Source organism: Rutilus rutilus (genome assembly GCF_951802725.1).
Source record: "Rutilus rutilus genome assembly, chromosome: 16".
NCBI lineage: Eukaryota > Metazoa > Chordata > Actinopteri > Cypriniformes > Leuciscidae > Rutilus > Rutilus rutilus.
In genome coordinates this window covers 24,301,944-24,329,577 of record NC_140224.1, presented here as the reverse complement: position 1 = coordinate 24,329,577, position 27,634 = coordinate 24,301,944, and the positions used below count along the sequence as shown (strand labels likewise).

General features: G+C 38.0%; 1 protein-coding gene across 2 annotated transcripts in view; it reads right to left on the bottom strand.

Annotated features, from left to right (window-relative positions):
- Positions 1 to 443: 443 nt before the first annotated feature.
- prkcea (protein kinase C, epsilon a) overlaps positions 444 to 27,634 on the bottom strand; it is a 73,796-nt gene continuing 46,605 nt past the window's right edge. For both annotated transcript variants that reach the window (XM_084435049.1, XM_084435050.1), the window contains exons 11-15: positions 19,649 to 19,803; positions 5,897 to 6,035; positions 5,620 to 5,808; positions 4,185 to 4,331; positions 444 to 2,708 (exon numbers count right to left, since the gene is read on the bottom strand). In XM_084435049.1, the coding sequence (XP_084291175.1) occupies positions 2,562 to 2,708; positions 4,185 to 4,331; positions 5,620 to 5,808; positions 5,897 to 6,035; positions 19,649 to 19,803 (777 nt within the window). In that variant the 3' untranslated portion in view covers positions 444 to 2,561. The remainder of the gene's footprint in view (positions 2,709 to 4,184; positions 4,332 to 5,619; positions 5,809 to 5,896; positions 6,036 to 19,648; positions 19,804 to 27,634) is intronic.

The following is a 27,634-nucleotide window of genomic DNA, read 5'->3' as shown; positions in this document are numbered from 1 at the left end:
CTTTAAATGACTATTGAACTGCTTACATCACACCTACTGCAAAAATGCACACATATGCATGTTGGTTTCACCATATTAGCGAGAACATCTCATTGACGCTGTTTTTGGTGAGAATTGTTGAACTCTCTGAGAAACCTGTTGGTTTCGGCAGATATAAAGCAACACATGACTTGGCTGATTTGCGAATCATTCAACAAAAAATACACTGTATATTCAAAAATGTAATAATAATAATACAACACTTAAAATGTCCTTTTTTTTAATTAATGTCCAATTCATTTTTTTATGTTTCACTATATTTGTGAGGACATTATTACAGTTTTAGACTTACAAGTAATCTCTACTCACATATTTTTCTTTTGCAATTTGATGTTCTGTTTCCTTGGTATGGGTGTGTGCACATACTACTCTTTCAACATATCACAACAAAACACAGCATTTTTCATACATCTTAGGGTTTAATAGGTTAAACAAAACATTCACATCCTTTAGATGACAGTACATTTGGCACATAGTAAAATGCTTACAATGACATAACGCTAGTGTATCCAGAAAAGAAATACCTCTGTGCACATGAAGCTTCACCATACAGAAACTAAAGTCCAATACCAGATGTATGTAATACAGAACTATCATACATATGAAACATTTATGTATTTTAATACTGTATGCGCAAATATTCAATATTCAGCCAGAGAAATCTTTGCACTTATTTTAAGAGGTAATTCTTAGTTTATTTATTGTTTTGACTTTGAAGACAGACCATGGATGCATCCTATACATCAAGTTAACTCCTTTACACTTTAAAAGGAAACGACGGGAGAAAATAAAGCTGAACGAGACATTTGGCATGATACAGTGAGGGCGACAGACAGGAAGGTGCCTGCGAGAGAAAAGGCTTCAAAGACAATCGGCAACATTGACCTAGCTACCATAATCAACCCACAGACATGGTTAAAAAAGCAATGGAACATTTTGAAACAAAAATAAACTGCAGACGGAAATAAACATTTAAAGTCAGCAACCACTTTTAAAAGAACAATAAAACGCATCTTCAGATCGCCATTGAATTGCTAAAGCAGAAGTCATCACATTCCAGAAGGTTTTAATTAGTACGCCTGAAATGTACCCTTTTCGTTTAGTTCACCTCTTCTTTCGAGCCTTTCACATTGCACAAGTAAATGATTCAAATACAGGGGGTTCACAACATTTTTAAACGAGACTGAATAGTTTGAAAGATCTACGGAGGTGTGTAACGAGGCTTAATCGCCTGAAATAAAGTAACAAAAATGGACGATTGAATTGTTGACACAAAAAGGAAGCGTAGCTACATGTAAATTGAATAAATTAAGAGCGTACACATTTTCCACTACATTCCACAGCTTATGTAATTCAGAAAACTATGTACACGAGAATGGCAGAGAGTAGCATGAGAGAGAGAGAGAGAGAGCAAGAAAGCCTTTGGTGAAGCTTTAACCTATGGAACACGAGAAAATCAGCACACACGAGAAAACAAAAAAACGGAAAAATTCTAAAAGAATTGAGGGGAAATGTGTTCAGGGTATTGCACATAGATATCAAAAACATGTTTGTCTTTCCATAAACTGATGCTACTCAATAACGACACAATTTGCAAGACCATGCAAACAATTGCCTATTCTAAGAAGCTTTCACAGGCTTTTGGAGCGAATACTATGTACATGTTACGTTCTGTACAAACTTCCCACAACTATACCATCTTATGCATAGCGGTGGGACACGGCACGCACGCACACACACACACACACACGCACACACACCACAGTCTTTACAAATGAAAAGCAATTGCAAAACAACATGAAAACACCTGTAGAGCTTCAGGAGGGCCAAGGCCTCTCGCTCTCACTCATGCAAACACATGCACACGGACACACACACGTCATGCACACACCTACTCAGGCCGACACTTCGTAACACAACCCATATACAGCAGGTTATCATTCCTAATGAACCTTGAAAACACTGTGATGGAATATATATATACTACAAATGTCTTTGTATATTTTATAAAATTGCTCCCAAAATGTCACCTGAATACACAAAAAGGCATTTGACTGCACAGCACAGAATGTCTCATTGTCACGTATGCAGGGTAAATTCTTCCTCAAGGGCACCACCTTTCCATCAGGGGATTACCAAAACCCAACCAGCGTCCGAAATGGTAGTACAATCATTGGTATGGTCAATTTTGGTTTAAGGTAGTGCGTTCCAACCCTTCCTTCTTGGGCTCTGGAGAACATTCGTTTTCTGATTGGTTGTCAAACTCGTTGAGGCCTGGGATGAGATCCATATGCAGTACTTTTTTTTCCTTTTTTGGAGATATAGAGAAGACTAAAAGAGCAAAAACAGCAGTAAAGGGGAAGTGAACCACAGGGACTGGCCGTTCTGCTCTGGTCTGGTATGAGCCCCATCTTCAGCGCATCTGTGGATTGTGTGTTCATGTATTGCGATGCGATGTGGGTTTTTGAGTGTTTGTGGGTGTGTTTAACTTCTATTTAAGCTGACAGATGCCAGGTTGGGCTTTAAGACAAAGCTTCCTCTCCGAAGTAGGAGAAGCCCTTGAATTCATCCTGGTTGATTTGTTTGATGATTGCATCGTCAACTGGCGTGAGCACTGGATCCTCGCGAGTGAAGTCCTGGTCGAAGTTATTCACATCGCGCTTGGTTTTCTATAGCAAAAGAGAGATAGATACATGGTTGTATGAAGGTTTTCTGAGGTTCAACTTTAAAGGCATTGCTCACTCATCCTCACGTCGTTCAAAACCCATAAGACTTCTGTTCATCTTCGAAACACAAATAATACATTTCTGTCCCTCCATTGAAAGTCCATTCCACTAAATCTTTGATGCTTCAAAAAGATCATAAAAATAATCCATATTAATTGCAGTTTAATCCACATTTTCTGAAGAAACACAATAACTTTATATAAGGAGCAGATTTAATTTAGGCTTGTATTCATGCAACATCGATCTATGCACATACATTGAGCAGATCAAATACTGGAAACGAAAGTTCAACCGTACTCGGTATTGGCCAACTCCTGCGTCAGCATCACACGCATGCGTGGTGATGCTCACGTGAACAGCGTCGGCCAATAATGAGCCAGCGTTCTGACGTAGAACCCAAGCACTGCACTGTATTTACAACGTGAACAGCGTAAGAGAATGACGTAGAAGAGAAGAAATTGTTGAATAAAGTTGTTATTTTTGTTAGTTTTTTACGCACAAAAAGTATTCTCGTCGCTTCATAACATTAAGGTTGAACCACAGAAGTCACATGGACTATTTTAACAATGTCTTCACTAGCTTTATGGGCCTTAAAAGTTGCAATGACGTTGTTGCCTATAGCTGGTTCAGAATTTTTTTTTCATAAAAAATATCTTCATTTGTGTTCTAAAGTTGAACGAAGGTCTTACGGGTTTGGAACGACCAACCTGACTGTTTGAAATGAGTAATTAATGACAGAAATTTCATTTTGGGGTGAACTAACTCTTTAAGAATCATATTTTAACCCAGGTGCTGTTCTAAGAAATTGTCTAGACTTTCAGTTTAAAACCACATGTGCGTATATAAATTTAGAGAGTTGCTGGTAAGCCTATGTGGTGACAGAACACCAGCTCAAAGTTACTCAGAGGGCAAGGGAGCAAGTGGCGGTCGCGTTTTTTCTCAACCTTTCTGTGACCTTTTGATCTAAAGCACCCACTTGTGTACATATACACATGCGCGCATACACACAACACCATCAGCCCTCCCCCCCCCCATGGGAAAGCAGAAGTCGAGAAGCGCCGTTGTGGCATCCGACTTTCAGTCTAGACCACAGACAGTAAAGACAGAGGAACATGAGAGATAAAGTCAATGTGCACATGCTGTATCGGAACATTTAGCAGAAAAAAAAAGTCGTGTTGTGACGCCGTGTCATTTTGCATTTTGTGATTTATATTTACATTTTACATAAATTGAGTAGCCACAGATACTTTTATGCAAAGTGACTTACATTACATTCAAGGTATATAAAGGACATTTCTATCAGTCCTTGCTTTCCCTGGGAATTGAACCCATAACCTTGCCATTGCAAGTGTCATGCTCGATAGAAATGTGTGAGCTTACAGGATTGAGTTCAATGTATGAGAAAGCATGTATGCTTACAATGCGAGGTTTAAAGGGGGGCTTGACCCTCCTCTGCTCCAGCAGGACCCAGTCGATCTCTCTGAAGAACGGATGGACTTTGATGGCTTCCTCCAGCCCCTGGGTCACCACACAGCCCAGACGCTTACCCGGGTTCTTTGTCATGAACTGAGGAAAGGGAATAAATGTCATTTTACATAATTCATAAAGAAGTGGTAAATATGAACAGTGTGTGTAAGGAGCTGTAAACGATTTTTGTGAAATTCCACACATGCAATGCAAGGCAGACATCACTGAAAAAAGTCCTGAAGAAATCACAATTGTCTTTCTAACAGCAAAAATGGAAAAATAAAAATGGAAACAACAACCTTTTTAGCAAAATACAAAAAAGTAACACTTTACAATAATATATATATATGAAGAGTTCAGATGCAAAAGCCTCTAAGTGCCATCTGAAATTTTCTTCTAGAATGATCATTTTTATCAAGCTCGTATATTTAAGTTCAATAATTTCACTTAAATGGCAATGAAAATTACCTATTAATTGTCATTTAAGTGAAATATATATATATATATATATATATATATATATGTGACCCTGGACCACAAAACCAGTCACATGGGTCAATTTTTTTAAATTGAGATGTATACATCATCTGAAAGCTGAATAAATAAGCTTTCCATTGATGTATGGTTTGTTAGGATATGATAATATTTGGTCGAGATACAATACAAATAATTTACCATTATGTATAGTATTTAAAATGATAAATAATTGTTATTAATTATGTTATATAATAACGTGTACAATAAAATGTATAATGAACATAAACTGTGAGCAACAGTATATACAAAAAATGTTGGTTGTTAACTTGTTTGTTAGTTCATGATACCTATGTATCAACCTTATTATAAAGTGTTACTCAAAAACCTAGCCAATCAGAAACACTCTCTGCCTGTCAATCATTATGCATGTTTGCTGACATCGGGTTGGAGGACATGGGGGGAGGGGTTTTGCTGAGAGGCCATGCGGTTTGGCTTTGAATGGTCTAATTCAGTCTGGTGGAAATTAGCAAAGCGGCTAAAACAGCTTACAACACCTTTCAGGTTATGTTGCTAAAGCCTTTTCTGGCAATTCGTGAATTTTTGGTGCAATCACATAATATCCAGTCAAAGTTTTTCAAATATATGCCACAAAATTAGTGTATTTGTAAGTCAGAGGTAAATGTACCAGAACAGAGGGATGAATGAGGAACAAAAGGGAGGAAAATGAACAGAGGAAGGTTGGAGAGGTCTGAGGGAAATTGCAGCCAGGTGCATGACCATATAGTGGAGCTCAATGCACTGCAGGAAGAGAAAAGATTCTGAACAGACGCTGAATAAGAAATGATAAATGGGCCAACCACAAACCACATACACAAACAAATGAATAGATTTCAAGAAATGGGCCGCTTACAGATTTCAGAATGCTGACGGCTTCTTTACTGAGCCACACGGGGTAAAGCACGTCATCGTGGAGGATGGACTCAAAAAGGTCGTCCTCGTTGTCAGCTTCAAACGGAGGCTGACCGGCCATCATTTCGTACATGAGGACACCCAGAGCCCACCAATCCACCGATGGGCCGTACTCCAACTCCTGCAGGATCTGAACGAGAAGAACGCAATAATGAGGTTAAAAATAATGTCAAACACCTCAGCTGCTGGTTTTGTCTATTATGATTTACTAGTTGTACCTCAGGTGCGATGTAGTCAGGGGTCCCGCAGAAGGTGGTGGTCGTGACCCCGTTCAGAATGCCCTCTTTGCACATGCCAAAGTCAGCCAGTTTACAGTGGCCTTCAGCGTCCAAAAGAATGTTATCCAGCTTCAGATCTCTGGAGTGATGGAGGGGTAAAAAAAACAATTAGACCATATTTCAAATTTTTTGTATGCTTTGTTTAAACTCTTTTATAAATTGCCAGGCTGTTTAAAATGGTGGTGTGAAGGGGTCGACACGCCTGTTAGACAGTAAGCTGATAACTGATCTATGGGACCTTGAGGGCCTGACCTTTCTGTAGACCTTTACAACAATAATATATAGCACTGGGCCGCATTTATAGCTCAAGCTGCTCTCTGCTACATTCCTGAGATGGCTGCATGTAAGTCTAGGTGTTGGGAGTGTTCAGGGCAGAACATTTGTGTAGGTAAATATGACAGCAGCCTCAGGTGAACTGTTAGAAGCTGCCCCTTCACAACATGCACATCAACATTCTGAGCCCTCATTTACACACACAGAGTCACATACAGGGGTTGGACAATGAAACCGAAACACCTGGTTTTAGACCACAATAATTTATTAATATGGTGTAGGGTCTCTTTTTGATAGCCTGGTCCTACCAGACTCTCGTACATTTCATTTGTGCAGAGAGTCTGGCCACTCTCCATCGACAAGCGTTAACTTCCTTGAAGGTGGGTACTCTGTTGAAGTTTAAAACTATTGGATCTGCCCAGAGCCACTCTGGATCTGTCATAACCAATCGCTAACGTTTGGTCGTGATGTAACCCTACAACTCAAACTAGCGCACGACCTCAACGTCATCGTTCTCAGCCACTCCCTCTGTTCGCTGATTGGACCAGTAAAAATTTGGCGGAGAAAACCCAAGAATATACCGCAAACCCAGACGGAGTACTAAAGGAAAATGAAAATTGAGAGGAAGTACGTAGGAGGGCGGAGCCAGGCTATCTTTTTGAGGCAAATACAGCATCAATTAATCTTGGGAATGACAGATACAAGTCCTGCACAGTGACCAGAGGGATTTTGAGCCATTCCTCTTTCAGAGCAGTGGTCAGGTCACTAGGTGATGCTGGTGGAGGAAAATGTTTTCTGACTGGTTCCTCCAAAATACCCCAAAGGCCATGGGAGATGTTCAACTTCACTTTCATGTTCATCAAACCATTCTGTCACAAGTCTTGCTGTGTGTATTGGTGCATTATCATACTGATACACGGAACCCCGTGTTTGAACCATTAGGTGCACATGGTCCATCACAGTTTGGTAGTCCTTGGCGGTGATGCACCCAACATGCCATGACGTTGCAGCCCAAACCATCACTGATCCACCCCTGTGATTCACTCTGGGCATGCAACAGCCAGGATGGTAAGCTTCTTTGAGGCTTAACTGTAACTCTCCCGGATGTGGGAAACACATAGAAGGTGGACTCATCAGAGAACAATACAAGTTTCAAATTTTCCTTAGCCCAAGACTTCCTCACCTGGCACCACTGAAATTGACATCTGGCATTGGCATGAGTGACTAAAGGTTTCTCTATAGCAACCTGACCACGAATAATGACCCTGTGGAGCTACCGACTAACAGTTTTGGTCAAAACAGGAGAGTCGAGGTGTGCATTTCATTCTGCAGTGATTTCACATAAATGCATAAATACGGCATGCAAAAAAAAGAAAAGAAAAAAAAGAAGGGATTCTGTAAAGGGGAGATTCTTGGGTATCACCACAACATATATTCATTCTGATATATTGAGGTCCAAGTTCAAGGAACCCCCATTTGACCACCTTTTTCCCCATTGTTAAAATTTAGCCAAACTGGGAGCATTATTTATTCCACTTCCTGACAAGTTAGCATGGCATGGCTGATATCTATTATATTAGCTCATTTAATCATATATCTCCCCAATTCACATTAGATAATTTCTGTAATGCAGAATATAATTTAACTAATTTATTGCAAAACAGAAAAAAATGCTGTTACAATAATGAGAATCAAACAACCATCACCACTGAAAATAATGGGAATTATTATGACTATTTAAAATTTGAATGGAAATTCATCCCCATACTTTCATTTACTTTAACCATTCACGGACATGGACAGTATACTGTTCAAAACTTTGGGGTCTGTAAAACTATAAATAACAGTTTTCTATTAATATATTTCAAAATGTAAATTATTCCTGTAATGAGCAAACTGAATTTTGAGCAGTCATTACTCATGTCACAAGAAATCATTCTAATTTGCTGATTTCTGTACGTAACAAGCCAGAGGACACGATAACTCTGGCGAGTGTTACAGTAGACTCTAGAGATGTGCCAAGCACCTCAGGATGAGCCTGCACACAATGATGATATCTGAATAGCAGCGATTGCAGAGACTTGTCCCGGCGCAGGTAGTTTGTTTTGCACAGGGGGAAGTTTGTGCTCCGTGCTGCAGAGTGGAAACAAACTACACATAGAGAGGGGTGTAGATTTTGTAATGCCATTTTAAAGGTTACAGGATGAGACCCTAGTACATGTCAGCCAGGACACAGTCACTGGAATCTGGCTGAGGGCATTCAGTGTCAAAGGACATTTCAAACATTAGAAACATTAAATACACTGTATGGGGGGTCACATGACAGTTTGACATGTCATTTGAGACATGCCGACCATGTCAGTCAAGTGAATAAGAGCATTGACTGCATAGTTTCAGATGGTCAAATCTGCACTATTACATGTTTGCTGATGACATGCAAAATATGTGAAGTGATTGTACAGTATATGCGGGACACCAGAGTATTTCTCTTTATGTACACACATGTATGTGTGTTACAGTACATACACCTGAACAAACTAGCTGGAACCTGAAATCATGCTGGAATGTTCAGAGGAACTAATCTGATTGTCATGCCTGATAAATCCTGTTTTCTCAGTGTGTCAGAGCAAAATAAAGACAAGAACTAACAATACAGAAAAAGACCCAATCGAGCCTGGTGACTGCATGCTCAAGTCAATCCCACGAATGAAACGACTCCATTGTGGTCCACAAAGACACTGATGCGCCGGCAGGGACGTAAATAATTTTTTTTTACTCCTTCCTTACAATTCCATTTAGCCCTTAAAAATACATATTTTCAGCTTAGCATGACTAAACATATTTCTATGTAAAATGCCTCAGCTATGGCCATTCATCTTTTGAACAGATTGCAACAGTTATCACACAACATTTACCAAAAACAATAATTCTAACCATCATTGAAGACAAACTAACTTGACATGGATGGTGTTCAGTCTATATTCAACCTGTATACTACCTGCACACCACACCTAAAGTCAAACAACTATAAAATCAGTTGCTACTGAATTTAAAGTTTAACAATGTCAGTTAACAGGCTCCAGGATAGACCCTTCAGTTTACCATCTGGTGTGTCCTAGAGCCTTGCAAGTCTAATAGACTGCTTCTTGTGGAAGCATTTACATTTATGCATTTTATTATGGAAGTTTAAATAAAGGATAAAAAAGGCAATTGCGACTTTTTATCTCACAATTCAATTTTTTCCCCCTCACAATTACAAGTTTATATCTCACAAGATATAAACTCGCGATTGCAAGAAAAAAAGTCAGAATTGCGAGTTATATCTCACAATTCTGAGTTTATTTCTTGCACTTATGAGATAAACTCACAATTGCGAGTTATAAAGTCAGAATTATATATATAAAAAGAGAAAAACCTCACAAAGCTGGCTTGACACTTGAGTTCAGTACAATTTTGACACGGTAACTTAAATATATCTCTCTCTACTTTTTACACCCCATAATTCTAGCATCTGGGTAGATTGCACTGATAAAGAATGCTGCAATACATCTGAAGACGTCTCTTCAGACGGATCAGAGTGTGGTTCATGATCTCTCTGTGATATGTGCCTTCCTCAGATTGCAGTTAATGAGCCATAGAGGAGTCTTATATCAGTGTACTATTCACCTGAGAATTAGTCCACTCTAGCTTGTGTAAGAATGTGTAGAGCCTTGCCGTGTTATATTAGCCTTGCCAATGCATTTGTCCCTTCTTCACAGGTAGCAAGGCTTCAAAAGGTGAGTGACTGAGACTGAGAGGATGTGTACAGCCAATAAGCTCCTGCCATGCTCTATCTAATAGATATCTTTAATGAGGGAGGTGGAGCAGGAAGGGTTTGCGGAGAGAAATGTGGGTGCCAGAGCATACAATGACCTCTCGATGTGTGTTTATATGTGTATGTGGTTATATTGAGGAATACAGAAGCCAGGGTGTAGATCAACACACATCAGTTGTGCATCCATTTAAACACTTCGAAGATAAGGATTCACATACTCCCATAAAACATGTCTATCATCCTGAAATATGAGCTATTGTATTTTATGATACTAGTCAAGTAAAGAGAATAAATACATGCATTCGTAAGCTCAAGTTAATGTAAAAGTGTGCTCAGTAATTGCTCAGTCGTGTGCAATGTAAGTATACTTATATGATATGAGTAATACATTTAAGAATATGTTTCAAAATATAACTGTTTTTACTTTATTTTACACCGTATCAAATAAATTGAGTTCATAAGTGCGTTTTGTGTGTCAACAGTTCAATAAAGCTTTACAGGACAAAGATAACAGCCAAACAGGCCTGGTCTTTGATGGTTGATTGGCAAAAAAATGTCAACATTTCTTTGCTGGCATCAATCAAGCACAAATCTTTTTGTGAGGCAATGTTCCGACATGAGGGCGGACAGCCCAGGTTTATGTAACTGTTCTATTTTTGACAGCAACCATTAAGGTTGGAGTGATTTTAGAGATAGGCACTTAACATGACAATAGCCAATAGCAATTAGCGGATTGGACCCTAGCTTCTTTAAAGCCAGGAGCTCCAACAAATGCTATATATATATATATATATATAGCATTTGTTGGGGCAAATATATATATATATACACATATATACACACAAATATATATATACCTAAAACACTATTTTACTTTATTATTTTATACAACTAAGAATTATATATTTCTTCATTTTAAATAAGTGCCTCGTGGAAGTATTCATACCTTTTTTTTTTTACTTTTTGTTATATTGCTGCCTTGTAATAAACTACTTTAAATTGCTTTTTCCCCCACATCAAGTAGATGTCACTACATTTTGAGTGGAGTTAACCTGTGCAAATTCAATTGAATGGGTATGATTTGGAAAGGCACACACCTCTCATTAAAAGGTCTAACAGCTGAAAATGCATATCAGTGCAAAAACCAAGCCACGAGGTCAAAAGAACTGCCGGTAGAGCTCAGAGAAAGGATTCTGTCAAGACACAGATCTGGGGGGAAATTCTGCTGCATTGAAGGTTCACAGAATCATGTACCCTCCATAATCCTTAATGGAAGAAGACGTGAACAAGTAGGACTCTTCTTAGAGCTGGCCTCCTTGCCAAACTGAGGAATCAATGGAGAAGGGACTTGGTTAGAATGGTGACCAAGAAGCTGATGGTCACTCTAGTTGAGCTCCATGATCATATATGGAGAAACTCAAACATTGCTGCAACAATCCACTTATCTGGGCTTTATAGCAGAGTAGCCAGACTCAAGCCTCTCCTCAGTGAAGACACATGAAACCCCACTTGGAATTTGCAAAAAGGCACCTAAAGGACTCTCTCAAACTCTCTGGTTTGATGAACCTCAGCTCCAAGCATCATGTATGGAGAAAACCAGGCACTGCTCATCACCTGCACAATACCATCTCAACAGTAAAGTGTGTGGAAGAAGCATCATGCCGTGGGGGTGTTTTTCAGCGGCAGAGACTAGGGGACTCGTCAGGGTAGAAGGAAAGCTCAATGCAGCAAATATAGAGATAGCCTTAATGAAAACCTTGCCTGGAGCATTCAGAACCTCAGACAGGGCAGAAAGTTCACCTCCCAAACTGGACAGTGACCCTAAGCACACAGCTAAGACAATGCAAGAGTGGCTTATGGACAACTCTGTAAATGCCCTTGAGTGGCCTAGACAGAACCTGGGCTTGAACCCAATCGAACATCTCTGGAGACACCTGAAAATGGCTGTCCACCAATGGTTCCCATCCAATCTAACAGAGCTTGAGAGGATCTGAGGAGAAGAATGGCAGAAAATCGCCAAATACAGATGTGCAAAGTTTGCAGCATCATACCCAAAAAGATTTGCGGCTGTAAAGTTGCTTCAAAGTACTAAGGGTACAAATACTTAATACGTACTTACAATGTACTCATTTCAGTTTTTCATGTAAAAAAAATTTGCAATGTTGTCACAAATCTGTTTTTTGCTTTGTCATTATGGTGTATGGAGTGTAAATTGATGTGAAAAAAAGTAATTTAAAGTAGTTTAACATAGGGCAGCAACATAAAATGTGAAAAAAAATGAAGGGGTACGAATTCTTTGGCAAGGCACTAATCTAATCATAAGTCTTAAAAAATACAAATATTACAATAAATAGATAAGGAATATAGACAAAATATTATAAAACAATGAAATTCTATTTCTAGCTCACTAATTTAATAAGTGGACTTTTGGACCCCATTTGGATTTGACTTCCACACTTCCTTTGAGCTCCAGTAGACAATTGCACACACACGTACACATGCCATAATGCATGGACTACCGCACATACACACATGTGCATGTACACAAATAATTAGGCCCTATTGAAATGCCTTCCTGTGTTCCCTTTGTTTGTGGAGTGATTTTTCCATAGAGTCCCTCATCACTTCAACTTGAGGCTCTGCAACTGATCAACATTCAGTCAAAAAAGAAATCTCCGTTAAAAATTCATGAACAGAGAGAGAAAGTAAAGTGAGTTGAGGCTGATAAACTGAATGGTTTACGGGCTTAATCAGACCGCAAGTCTGTACGGAGGACAAGCATTGACCTGCACAACAGATATAGTCAACCACTTCTTGGCTTTGGCTTTCTCATTCACGCCGTTTTTCTCCCGTGTCTAAAAGGAGAGAATTAGGTAAAAAAAAATCTAATTTGCTCAAACAGCCAGCAAAAGTTGTGTTTTGTAGTTGCCATCGGTCTTTCCGTCCATCCGTCAGTCTTCAGTGTCACATGACCCTTCAGAAATCACTCTTATATGCTGATTTCATTCTCAAGAAACATTTCTTAATATCAATGTTGAAAACAGTTGTGCTGCTTAATATTTTTGTGGAAACGGTGATACTTTTTTTCTTTCAGGATTCTTTGATGAATAGAAATTTCAAAAGAAAAGCATTTACTTTTACTGTACTTTCAATCTTTTCTAACAATATAAATGTCTTTACGTAAAAAACAATCTACTGTTTTGCTTTTGAACTGTAGCCAATATACTGTATAAGCAGAAGCTCTGTCTCTCTGAGTAATGGGATAGAAAATAAGTCATATAACAGGATCTTCTTGACACATTTGATCTTATACACATCTCACACATCAACCTGATATCCTAGAAGTGTACACTCAGTGCTTATACGAATTAGAAGTGTACAGTATATTTTTTGGATATTCTCCCCAATTTTACTCCTCAAGACAAAAAAAGATGAGCTGGAGAGAAAAGGTGGAGATAATTCCTAACACCTAATTGGTGTTGCTGGGGGATAAAGAGGCCTCCAATTCATCAGAAAGGTGCTCTAATCCACTAATTCATCCCACCTCCATTTACATTCCTCAGCGCTTCCCCGAGGCCAGATCTATCATGTAAAACCATCTACACATTTACAGTGACACTTACAAAACCTAATAAATTACAATCCACAAATATGGAAACATTCATATGTTTAAATCAGGTACTGAACTATTAATATAATATTTTGGGGAACTCACTGCTATTCCTGCAACCATTTGTCGGATCTATGTTTAGATAACTACTATTAACAAAACCTGCAGAAGGAGATGGACATTGACAGCTCACTTACATTTATGGGCTTAAAACACTTTACCAGACTAGAATAATCAATACAAACATCAGCACACTGATATGGCAAGCACTTTTGACAGGATAACACAGTTAAGAAGGGGAGATAGGGGCTTTAGTACTGCAAAAATGACGACTGTCTCAAAGGGGGTCGGGTGTAGTTTGACCTCTTGTATCTTGCAGTAGTCAGCAGTATGATTATCACAGTACTACAGTGTCTACCCAAGCCGAGGATAAGAAATATTGCTTTTTGTGCTTTTCTCGTGTCATGTGATCCATCGCAGCCTATCTATTCAGCTTCCAGTGGATATTTCTGCTTGCAAGTCTGATTGTGTGATAAACAGACAGAAAGACAGTGAGATTTTTATACATGCATACAAGTTTGTCCCTGGGAAAGAATTAATGTGTTTGGCTACATTCACAACTTTACACAGTCAATGTTTGGGATTGACAACAGTATTTATCAACAGGTGTGACTCTCAAATTGTCCTGTGCATATGAGAGCAGACAGAAGCGTATTGAATAATGTATGCGGTTCATTTTGTGAACTGTATTTTGCCATATTTATCACTGCAAACAAGACCGACAACTGTATTTTTCCATATTTATCACTCCAAACAAGACTGACAACTGTATTTTGCCATATTTATCTCTCTAAACAAGACTAACAACTGTACTTTGCCATATGTATCACTCTAAACAAGACAGACAACTGTATTTTGCAATATTTATCACTCCAAACAAGACTAACAACTGTTTTGCCATTTTATCACTCTAAAGACTTACAACTGTATTTTGCCATATTTAATATCTCTAAACAAGACTTACAACTGTATTTTGCCATATTTATCTCTCTAAACAAGACTGACAACTGTATTTTGCCATATTTATCACTTTAAGGCGAGACACTACAGGTGAATAGGGTAACATTTTTAACTAGCAGATATCACCATGAAACTTTCCCAGTTGATTACCTACATTAAGACGAGAAAAAAATGTATTACAAGTTTTCTGTAATTTAATGTTTAAATATGCAAATTAGGCAATATCTAATTAAATAAAATATGCGCTAATTTGCATAAATATATATATATATATATATATCTTTATATATATATATATATATATATATATATATATATATATATATATATATATATATATATATATATATATATATATATATACACACAGTGCAATGCATAAGTGAATACACCCATGCTAAAGTTGACTAAAAAGAGGAATAAAAAATCATATTTTGGAAATTGAACTTAATGCCTTAATTAAAAAAATTAGGAAAAATCCAACCTTTAAGGACACCAATTTTCTTTGTGAATGAATAATGTATCGTAAATAAATAAATGTTCTTCCTTAAAATACATGGTGCATAAGTGAGTACACCCCTATGTTAAATTCCCATAGAGGCAGGCATTTTTTTATTTTTAAGTATTTAAAAAAAAAAAAAATTAGGATACTATGCATCCTGATAAAGTTCCCTTGGCCTTTGGAATTAAAATAGCCCCACATCATCACATAGCCTTCACCATACCTAGAGATTGGCATGGGGTACTTTCCATAAGATCATCTCTCAATGCAAATCAAACTAGCTTTTAGGCTAACTGAAATAAAACCATGCCAATCTCTAGGTATGGTGAATGCTATGTGATGATGTGGGGCTATTTTAATTCCAAAGGCCAAGGGAACTTTATCAGGATGCATAGTATCCAAAAAAAAAAAAAAAAAAAAAAAACTTAAAAATAAAAATCTGCCTGCCTCTATGGGAATTTAACATAGGGGTGTACTCACTTATGCACCATGTATTTTAAGGAAGAACATTTATTTATTTACGATACATTATTAATTCACAAAGAAAATTGGTGTCCTTAAAGGTTGGATTTTTCCTAATTTTTTCAATTAAGGCATTAAGTTCAATTTCCAAAATATGATTTTTTATTCCTCTTTTTAGTCAACTTTAGCATGGGTGTATTCACTTATGCATTGCACTGTATATATATATATATATATATATATATATAAAGATAAAAAACGAAATCTGAGTATTAGACAAAGTCAGGTTAAAAGTTATTTTTTGATTGTGTTCACATATTAGATGGGAAAAAGATATCTACTTTTGTTATCCTGTAAATCAGAAAATACTGTCAATAGCCTTAAGAAAATGATTTTCGCCATGTTTTTTGGAATAAAATGTTATATAAACCAGGCTAGGAATAATATATTTACAAATCCCTCAGTAAATGTCTTCATAATATAACTAGGTACAAGACTGGAAAGTTTGGTGTATAGAGATGCTACTGAAGTGGAGATTTTGGACTTGGAGTATGAGAGAAAAGTCATTTTGAGAAAACGGGCTTTAAAGATTTATCATCAGCCAATGAGATTGCGCATTCAGCCCTTTTACTTTCACGATTGGTTGCTGATGAAAAGGAAATGACCATATTTGGATCCGACAGGATTGTACAGAAGAGAGAGAGCTTCCTAACGGTGCATGTGATGACAGGGTGCCGGCAGAGATCGCGGAGCAGCATGTTGATTAAGAACGCGAACTTTTGTTGAATTTATGAGAAATCTACAGACGCAAACAGACAAAGTGTAATTAAATAAAGACCTAAATGTGTATTTCAGACTTTTTTTCACCACAAGTCTGAAAGAAGACATGTTATTGAAGACAAATATCCAAAAATCTCAAAATTGACCAGTAAAAAAAAAAAAAGATGTTTTTGCCTGCCGTGTCTCGCCTTAAACAAGACTAACAACTGTTTTGCCATTTTATCACTCTAAACAAGACTGACAACTGTATCTTGCCATTTTATCCCTTTAAACAAGACTTACAACTGTATTTGTTGCTTTATGAACGTTGTGTGTGTGTGTGTGTGTGTGTGTGTGTGTGTGTTGTGAATGTTAGAATGGGTGAGTGTGTATGAATAAAGAAATGCTAAGAAAATGAGGGGGCTTCTCTTGTAGATTTGTGCAGACCCTGACAAAAGGTGGTGGATTAGTCCTTTGAGACTTTTCACAGTTGTTTCATCTTCTCAGCCTCTGTTCAAAAAATCTGAACTGTATCAAGAGCTCAGAGATGAAGTCAGCCCACAGTATACACTGTATCTTCGGCTGTCCCTGGGGAGAATGAAAGCTGCTCTGGTCTGAATGGTGACTTTATTTCATTGAGGGAGGTTAGCTGATACTAAATGCTACAGAGACAATGGTGTGATCTTTTCTAACTCTCCAGGGTCAAATGGGATTAGCATCTACCTCAGAGTTGGAACAAAAACAAGCATTTAAAGTCTTTGAGTGCCAGTTAGCATGATGCCCGGGTAGGATTGGCATCATTTGTGGGAGCTGAAGTCACACTGCAGTCTCATGATATGACTAGCTTGTGTCTTTAAAGTGTGCCATTTTTACACAGCTAGAGTCACCAAAAAAAGTAACATGAAATAATATAGTCAATTTTTTCAATATTGTGTACAGTAAGACTGTAGGAATATAAATGGACATTAAGAACATACAAAGGGTCAATTGTGATTTCATGTTAACGTTTAAGGTGAAGTGTGCACTTTTGTTTTGTCAAAATGGATGTTCATACCATAGCTTAAAGGGTTAGTTCACCCAAAAATGAAAATTCTGTCAGTAATTACTCACCCTCATGTTGTTCCAACCATGTAAGTCTTTCGTTCATCTTCGGAACACAAATTAAGATATTTTTGATGAAATCTGACAGAATTTTGACTCCTCCATAGGCTTCCAGTGTGACCGAAACTCACCGGCCCAGAATAGTTATTAAAACATCGTTAAAATAGTCCAAGTAACTACAGTGGCACTACATTAAGTTTATCATGCGACGAGAATACTTTTTGTGCGCAAAAACAAACAAAAATAACGACTTTATTCCACTTTTCATTTCCTTCTCTCTGGGCCTCGTAGTGTTTTTGCGCTGCGCGTCTGTGTTGCACGTCATCACGCAACACACACATGACCGGCGTCGGCCAATAGTGAGCCTACGTGGTGACATGTAACACAGACGCGCTGCGCAAAAACACTACGCGAACCAACTAGAGGTCCAGAGAGAAGGAAATGAATAGTGGAATAAAGTCGTTATTTTTGTTTGTTTTTGCGCACAAAAAGTATTCTCGTCGCTTGATATACTTAATATTGAGCCACTGGAGTCACTTGGACTATATTAACGATCTCTTTAATAACTTTTCTGGGCCAGCAAGTTTCGGTCACATAGAAGCCTATGGAGGAGTGAAACATGGCTCAGATTTCATCAAAAATAGCTTAATTTGTGTTCCGAAGATGAACGAAGGTCTTACGCGGTTGGAACAACATGAGGGTGAGTAATTACTGACAGAATTTTAATTTTTGGGTGAACTAACCCTTTAAGATGCAGAGACAGCTATATGTAAGCAACAACAACAACAATGTATTATTGCTGTTATTATTATTATTATTATTAAATTATTAATGTTTATTACACATTTATTTATTTTTTGGTCACACTTTAGTTTAGGGTCCAATTCTCATTATTAACTCACTATTAACAAACTAAAGGCCATTGCACACGGAGTCCGAAATTCGCATCCGAAATTTTCGCACGTAAAAAAAAAAATTCGACCTCACGTTATGTGAATAACGCTTGCACACTGTCTACGAAACTTTCGTCCGTAATAAAAAAATTCGGATTGGGTTCGATTTTCTGCGTTTTTCGCATCCACAGCCAGTATTTTGAGAGGTTTTTTGACAATTCAGAGCCACCTCCCCTTTCAATCAGATCAAAATTTCGGAAAATATAACCTGTATGCTGTTCTGTCTGCCCAGCGCTTCCGCCGGCCGTGTGTGTGTGTCCATACCATAGACTGTAAAAAGGGTCCATACCTAGACATACTGCCAGTCTCTGTTCAGGATCGATTGGTTCACAGAAATTGGTGGTCTTCTTTTTAATATGTGGCTCCAGTATCGCTAGCAAAGCATCAAACTGTTCCACTGACATTCTGAGGTAAATTTTGAATTGCTCGGGATAATTTCGCAACTCCCTGATAAGGAGGTGAAACTCTCCTTCCTCTCGGCGCAATCTCAGGATTGGATGAACCCAATATTTCCTCTTTTTATTTTTCTCTTTTTAAGAAGAAAGAGGGCAACAAAATCATCCACACTGCTTGACGAATCCATTTTGTATTTTTTGCGGTTTTTTTCGCTAAGGTTTAATAAATACGCATCGGACTCAGTGTGCAATGTTTCTGTGCGTGGCGAATTTTAAGGCTGACGAACACGAAAAAACGCATACGAAAATTTCGGACTCAGTGTGCAATGGCCTTAACTATTAACTACAACTTTTGCCTCAATAAACTCCTAATTACTGCTTATTAATAGTTAGTAAGGTAGTTGTTAAGTTTAGGTATTGGGTAGGATTAAGGGATGTAGAATATGGTCCTGCAAAATAAGGCATTATTATGTGCTTTATAAGCACTAATAAACAGCTAAAATCCTAGTAATATGCATGGCAAATAAAAAAACTAGTTAACAGTGAGAATTTGACCCTAGACTAAAGTGTTACCAATTTTTTTCAATCAAAAGGTCTAAACCACCTGGCTCCATTTTGGTATATGCAATATCTATACTTTTCACAATCCAGTAGTTTTTTGATTAATAAAATTAAGTCCTACCCTATATTTTTTCCCATTGAAAATCTATCTCATAAAACTCATTCATAATTCATAAAAATTATGAAAGTAAAACAGGCTCTGAATAACATTTCCTGTTGACTTCTACTCTGTGTGAGTTTACCTGTAGATGACGCCGTGTTGGTGCAGGAACATAAGTGCTGATGTGACCTCAGCTGCGTAGAAACGGGAACGAGCTTCATCAAACTTTCGTGAGCGCTGGATCTGAAACATCAGGTCTCCTCCGTTTACATACTCCATAACAAAGAACAACCGATCCTGCAGAGATAGAGAATGAGAAAGAAGACAAAAAAAGATAGTTCATTTTCATAGAACAGGACCTCCACACCCAGTATTAGCGTGATTTAAAATCATCTACAGTTTCACTGTTAATCCTGTTGCAGTTTCTCATACAGCTGTCCAGATAACAGTTAAGCACAGCACACGCCAACAGACAACAAAGCAAATTTGCTTATATAATTACCAGAAAACACAATAAACATAAAATAATTCCAGCACAGGCACTTGGATGATTAAATGAAACTCACATTCTGACTCACAGTCGGAAACATTTCTTGTAATGTAACTCTAATAAGGAAACATTAAAAGAAAGTTTGGGATTCTCCCTTCCAATAAATTAGGAAATAGGCATATCAATATAAAAACCGTATACACTTATTATCATAATCCATTGATCTATTTATCCACGTAGTTTATGATCAGGAAGTTGAGATACAACTTTTATATTGCCCTTACAATAAAACAACACAAGTCCCCAATTCAAAGAAATGCTTTTCCAGTAAAGCTACATGAAATCATGCAGTTTAAAGTTTAACCGGCTATCAACTGTCCATGGCGACATTTCATAGACTTTTATGTTTTAAAAAATATTATAATAAATATGATATAAAATTACCATATTTTAGCAGTTATTTACCACTTATTCAACATCCCCTAAAAAGTTGTCAAATTTCAAATTACTCAACACCCCTGACCAGAAAAACTTTCTGCTGTTGTGAAGTAAATCAAAGTCCCTTTCAAGGAAAGTCTGTTCACACAGCAGCCATATGTGCAATGCCCCTGGGCAGCTATTTTGGGCACCCAAGAACAAGTCCTATCTATTTGAATGGGGGAATACTGAAAACTCAAAAACTGCTTGCCGAACTCATATTTTAAATAACATGTTTCAAATCAGCAACAAAATCTGACATGAATTGTGCTATAAATGTTGTTTCCTAGCCTCAAATAGCGCTAAAAAAGCTTAGTTTTGTCCATGTGCAGTCCTAAGCGCGAGTCTCGGGATTACATGGGAACCGGAACTTCTAACGGCAGTTGCAGTGACGCAATGACTTTGCCAATTAGAGATTGGCTCTATTATTTAGAAGGCGGGACTTATTCTGCCATATTAAGTGTTGCAGTTTCTCCCATTCATAAGTAATAGGAGTGCGCCCGCACTGTCTTTGTATATCTATAGTCTTCGATTACATTTTATGAAAACACTTCAACTAAGGTATCAGTAAACTATCATAGAAAGTTTATTAATACACATTTGTGTAATTCTGAGAATGTTAAGTTACTCAGTTAGAAAATGTCTCTAAACAACCCCAAAACATCAAACTTTGTAGCAAATCCTTTACTTTTTATAACCTCCAATAAATGTTGCCTCTAAGTGCATTAAAGCTTCTGTCACCTCTCTAGTGGAATCTTAGCCCATACCTCATGCGCAAAAGCTTTCAGATCACTGATAATCTTTGGTTTTCATGTTGCCACTGCTCTCTTAGAATCCCACCAAAGATTTTCAATGAGATTTAAATCTGGAGACTAAGCATGCCATTTAAGAACATTGTAGGACCGAGCCCTGAACCAGGTTTGGGTAGATTTGGATATGATCATTGACCTGCTGGAAAGTCCACTGATCTTCAAGCTTCAGTCCATGCACAGAAGGCACCATACGCTCTGCCAAAATGGCCTGAGACTTCAAAGAATCCATTATGTCCTTCATACTGTCAAGATTTCCACTTTCCACAGAAGCAAACACCCCCATAACGAGACTGGTCCAGCTCAATCTTTGACCGTGGTGATGGTGTTCTTGTGGGCATAAGCCCTGATTTTTTTTGCACCAATCATATCGCTGATTCATTGGTCCAAAAAGTTTCACACACACCCACTCACACTTAGCTATGCTAAGCAAAGGTCAATGGATTATAAGGAAACAAAACATAAAAACACACACACAACACAATTACTGTAAGTCTTTAAGGTCAAATACATCATATCAAATCATATATCTTATTGTTTGCTAAATAATCACTTAGGGCCAATTTACCAAATAGGGCAAATTAGTGTAGCATATACGCTGGGTATATGTGTTAAATATCAGATGAATATAGCTATATTCATCTGATATTTAACACATATACCCAGCGTATATGCTACATAATTTACTATTTACCCTGGGTTACATTAGCATTAAACCGTGATCCCATAAAAGCGTCGATGGGAGTGGAGAATTAAAGAGCACAGATGCTGTAGCTAATTTTCATTTTGACCAACGCAATCTACCAAGAGCAGCACAAATTAGCGTAGAGTCGCAAACAATAATAATAATAATAATAGATTTTATTTATAACGCACTTTTCATTCCGAAGAATCTCAAAGTGCTACACAGGAGAACGACAGTAACTACAAAATAATAAAAACAATCAGCACATAAAAGCCTTTCTGAATAAAAAAAGTCTTCAGGTCTGCTTTGAAAGTGTCCAGGCTCTGTACTGCTCTCAGCTCACTCGGGAGGTGGTTCCAAAGCCGCGGTGCAGCTGAACAGAAAGCTCGGTCCCCCATGGTACGAAGCCTGGTGGTGGGGACCTGAAGAAGCAAGTGGCCTGATGATCTGAGGGTGCGGGGGGAGGATTTCAAAGTGATGAGTTCTTGTAGATATGATGGTGCATGTCCGGTAATACATTTTTGTGTGAGCAGAAGGATTTTGTAGTCAATCCGGAATCAAACAGGGAGCCAGTGCAGTGAGTGTAGAATGGGAGTTATGTGATCATATTTTCGGACTCTCATAAGGACTCTGGCAGCGCTATTCTGGATGTATTGTAGCTTCTGGATATTTCTGCCAGAAATCCCAATGAAGAGTCTGTTGCAGTAGTCCAGCCTGTTGGAAATAAAGGCATGAACAAGTTTCTCTGCATCTGAAAGAGTTAGAAGGGGACGGAGTTTGGAGATGTTTCGTAGATGGTGGAAGGAGGTTTTGCAAATGTGTTTAATGTGGTCATTGAAGGTCAGCTGCGGGTCAAACCGAACCCCTAGGTTTACGACTGAGGAGGAGAAAGTGATGACCTGGCCGTCAAAGATGAACTGAGATATGGGAGAGGAGTGGATCTGATGAGGGGTGCCAACAAGTAGTGCCTCAGTTTTACTAGAGTTCAGCTGGAGGAAGTTGCTTTTCATCCATGCCTTTATCTCCTCAAGACATGTGATGAGTCGTGACAGGGCTATGGAGGGGCTTGGGGCAGTTTTGATATAAAGTTGCATGTCGTCAGCATAACAATGGAAGGATAGTCCATGTCTGCTGATGATAGAACCGAGGGGAAGCATGTAAAGAATGAATAAGATTGGGCCGAGAACCGACCCCTGCGGAACACCACATGTAACAGGGAGCAGCCTGGACTCACATTCTCCCAATATAACACGCTCAGTCCTGCCAGAAAGGTAGGACTGAAACCACTGCAGTGCTGTTCCCGACAGTCCAACTGTGTTGTGGAGGCAGTCCCGGAGGATGCTATGGTCCACTGTGTCGAATGCCGCTGTTAGGTCGAGGAGAATGAGCAGTGATAATCTGAATCAGCTGCCATAAGAAGGTCATTTGTCACCCAGAGCAGAGCTGTTTCGGGACTGTGGGCCGAACGAAAGCCTGATTGAAATATCTCAAATAGGTTGTTGTGTTTTAAATGGTTGTGAAGTTGAGAGGTGGCGTCCCTCTCTAGAACCTTTGACAGAAAGGTGAGATTGGAGATCGGCCTGTAATTTCCCAGGACCTCCGGGTCTAGGGTTGGTTTCTTGAGTATTGGACGGATGACAGCAGCTTTAAGAGCAAGAGGGACGAAACCAGTTTTGAGAGAGAGATTAACAAACTCGGTGATGATTGGGCTGACACTAGGAATGAATGACTTAAGCAGAATGGGATCGGGATGGGATCCAAGGTGCAGGTGGACGACTTCATTTTTTTGATGGTTTCCTCAACGTGGCTCTGCTGAACCTCAGTGAAGTGCAAAAGGGATGGCAATCTCCCAGGCAGGGGGTTAGAGGACGGTGGAGACAGGGAGGAAGAGCCAGCTATTGAAGAGCGGATGTTATTGACTTTAGATCTAAAAAAGTCAATGAAGCTGTTGCATCGCTCCACTGTGGCTTCAGTAGATGAAGATGATTTCGGCTTCAAGAAATTGTTTGAATTGTTGAAATTGCAAACAAACAGCCGATGATAATCAGGTGAGGGTAATTAACACAGCAAATTAAAAATAATGTGACTTGACAAACGATATGTTTGTCTTCCTCTGGCATTCCAAAAAAATGAACACAAGTGAGAAAATTCTCCTTTCTATCACACTCTCTCTCTGTTCACTGCGGTTCCTCCTCCTACAGCAAATATCAGTCATGTCAAGCGCAAAAATGGTATAAAATATGCTTTGGGCGTTAAATAATGGCACAGATACCAGTAAATCAATCTCATAAACTACCACAAACCTAAGTAATTCACATTGCATGACTTATTTAAATACTCTCCCTCCCATACATTTTGCATCAGAAAGGGAAACTCCTACAAATGTATATGCAAAAAGGTCAGTCGCCTTATCATTGCTAATTTTTCACTGCGTGCCTTTAGTAAATCCTGACAGTAGTCAGTTAATCTGGCTCTTAATCTCTTATCTGTAACGTGTATGTCCTGTTTCTGTTCAGTGTCTGTTTGCCTATATTCTCTGTCATTAGTTCACTAGTTTTGTTCTCATAGTTTTTTCGTTCACCTGTTGTTTAATTAGTTTCCTCATTACTCCATATGTATTTAAGCCCTGAGTTCTCCTTAGTTCTTTGTCCTGCACCGTCTTTGAGTTAATTGGTTGTAATAGCTGATTCTCCTTAGTTCTCCTGTAAAAAAAGTCAAGACTGTTTTTATAGTATTTCCTAGATCATGCACTTGCTTGACTATGGAATCCCTATATTTTATTTACAGAATTCAACAATTGCACAGTACAGAAGTGATGCTTGCCAGTGCAAAAGTCAACAACATCATTCTAGACTGTTGTAGGTGGTATTCATATGCAAAAGTGTAGGATTTGAGATTGAAGAGGGTTTCTATGTAGTTTCTTATTTGCTCAAGGTAAAAGCTCCGACCTTCAAGTGTCTATACTTTAGATATAAATAAGGTCCCTCACACTTTGGTGATTAATTTTGTTCGATTTTTTTAACATTTTATTGTTGTTTTTAAGTCTTATAAATGTAAAAGCATATATCACACAGTATGCCACATGATTTGAGGTATATATTATTCATATCCGTAGCACAGTGCGGGACAAACATTAGGTTTGAATTTGAAGAAATTTGAACGAATCAGAGTTTTAAAGTACTTTCATGAAAGGACCTTATTATTTTGTGCCAATATTATACTTGAATGAATAACGTTATCTTACGTAAGTGTACAAAAGCCCACTTTTTGTTCATTCAGAGAGGAGGAATTTAAACAGGATGCTTAAATAGTTTGTGTAAATGTGCCAAGAAATCTGAAGGAGGCCCACCCAATCCAATATGAACAAACATTTCCTGCCCCTAATTAGAAATGAACAAATAGTTTCTTCCGTTTGGGTTGGACCACAAGACAGCAGCCCCGATTGGAAGATAGTGGACACCGCACAGCCCCGTTTGGGTTAGTCAAAACTGGCTCTGTTTTGTTAGCTCAAAAGGGGACACAAGACGACTTTTCAATATTGTGTCATGACTCATGAATGTAGAAAAGAACTGTGTATCGTTGCATCTGAAATGATGGTGCGTGTGTGTTATGCAGGGCAGTTCTCTGTCATGCTGCAATAGACGGGTGGTGCAAGGAAACGTCTGTTTAGTCTCATCCATGCTTATATAACATGTTATGAAAGACATTTTCAATGGCTTATTTTCTAAAGACTGCAGGTGCAGGACGCTTCTGACAAACCGGTGCTGAAAACACAAAACAGACATACAGTACACAAACATGATAAGACCTGTAATCTGCATTATTGAAAGCCTATAGACACATACACAACTCAACAACTTCAACAAATCCGTGTCGGAATACAGCTGTACGTTCTGCAGTGCTACTGAATGCGGCAATAGTTAAATGAGCGGTAATTCAAAAATGTCAATCATTATTACACTACCGTTTTATTCAGCAAGGATGCATTCAATTGATCTAAAGTTACAGTAAAGATTTTATAATGTGACAAAAGATTTCAATTTCAAATAAATGCATACAAGTATCCTGAAAAAAATATTAAGCAGCTAACTGTTTTCAACATTGATAATTAGAAGAAATATTTCTTGAGCACCAAATCAGCATATTAGAATGATTTCTGGAGGAAATTAAACGTTGCCATGACAGGAATAAATTACTTTTTAAAATATATATATATATAAAAAATGTAATTAGAGAATTAATTACAGCTATACTTACATGCAGGTATTTTTAAAAATATAACTACAATTTAAAAACATGTATATGCAAAATAAATACCAGTCATCACCTGATGAATTTAAACGTTAAACCATAGTAGTTAAAGACAACTAATATAAAGTGGGACCAAAAAACAGAAAAAAATCCTGGGAATCAGCACCAAAATTTCAATGGTATTGTGTGTATAGAAATAGTTTGAATTGTACAAAACAAGCATTTCATGACCCCTAGTAAGCCATTAGGGTGTGACAGTAATTTTTGACTGTTATGGAAACCACCCAGAAAAAAGTTATTATGCCCCAATGTGTGTAATGTTCCTGTAACTGTGACTTCATTTCTCAATTGACTTTCTTGTAATTCCAACATTGTTGCAACTTAATATGTCATAATGTGACTTTGTATCTCATTTGAACTCACAATTAGTGTCGGGTAAGTTACTCTAAAAAAGAAGTAGTTAATTACTAGCTTCTTCAATAATATGATTAGATTACTGTACTAATTACTCTCTCTAAAAAGTACTCCATTACTAATTACTTTTCTAATATCAACCAGTTGAACAATACAAGGATAGACATAAAACTGCTCTTTAATAGAAGAAAAAAAAGATTTTTGAATTAGATGCACTGACAATTAACAGAAATAAAGACGTTCAGAGCCAACAGTCTAACAGATAGGTAAAAAAAGAAGAAGGTTAGAACGGAGAGCAATGCAGACAAAGAGACGGACTAAGAAAAAGCTAAAGATTCAAGGAAAGATGTTTTCGTGCAGGAGAAATATGAGCTCAGGTCTGGCTGCAATACAACATTGTTCAGAGTTTTGAGAGCGAATTCAACTCATCAATTTACTCTGGAAAAAGAGGAAGAGAGAAAGAGAAAGAGAGAAGCAAGACGTGGAGAGAGAGGGTTGAAAGAAAGAAAATGTGCTCAAATCACCCATTTAATTGCAGAGAGAACACATGAGACCAGCAACTCGGCGTATAAGACAATGACACGAATCTGAAATTTGACAAAAAGAGAGTGATCTGAAACCGCATGTCTCTAGAAATATAGTTCACATTTTGCCAACTCAAAATAAAGACAACTCCGAAATTAAAGAAAGAGAGAATAAGAGCAAGAGATCTTAAAAGCATTTAAAGTGACGTAATCTAGATCTTGGGTCTTCATCTCAGTAATTGTTTGCAATGCATCTGTATTTAAAAGTATCTGAGGTTTCACTACTGTTTAGACACACAGAGCAAGACTACATGTTCTAAATCTTCTAAATCATCAGGGCACAGGTTCACTGAACGTCTAGATTGCTTCACAGTAGCGGAGGGAAGCACATGAGGGTTTCTGGGTTACGCCAGTGCTAGAGATAGTGAGCTGTGTTAATGACCTCATCTGTGTCTGTCCTCAGCTGGGAATGGAGTCA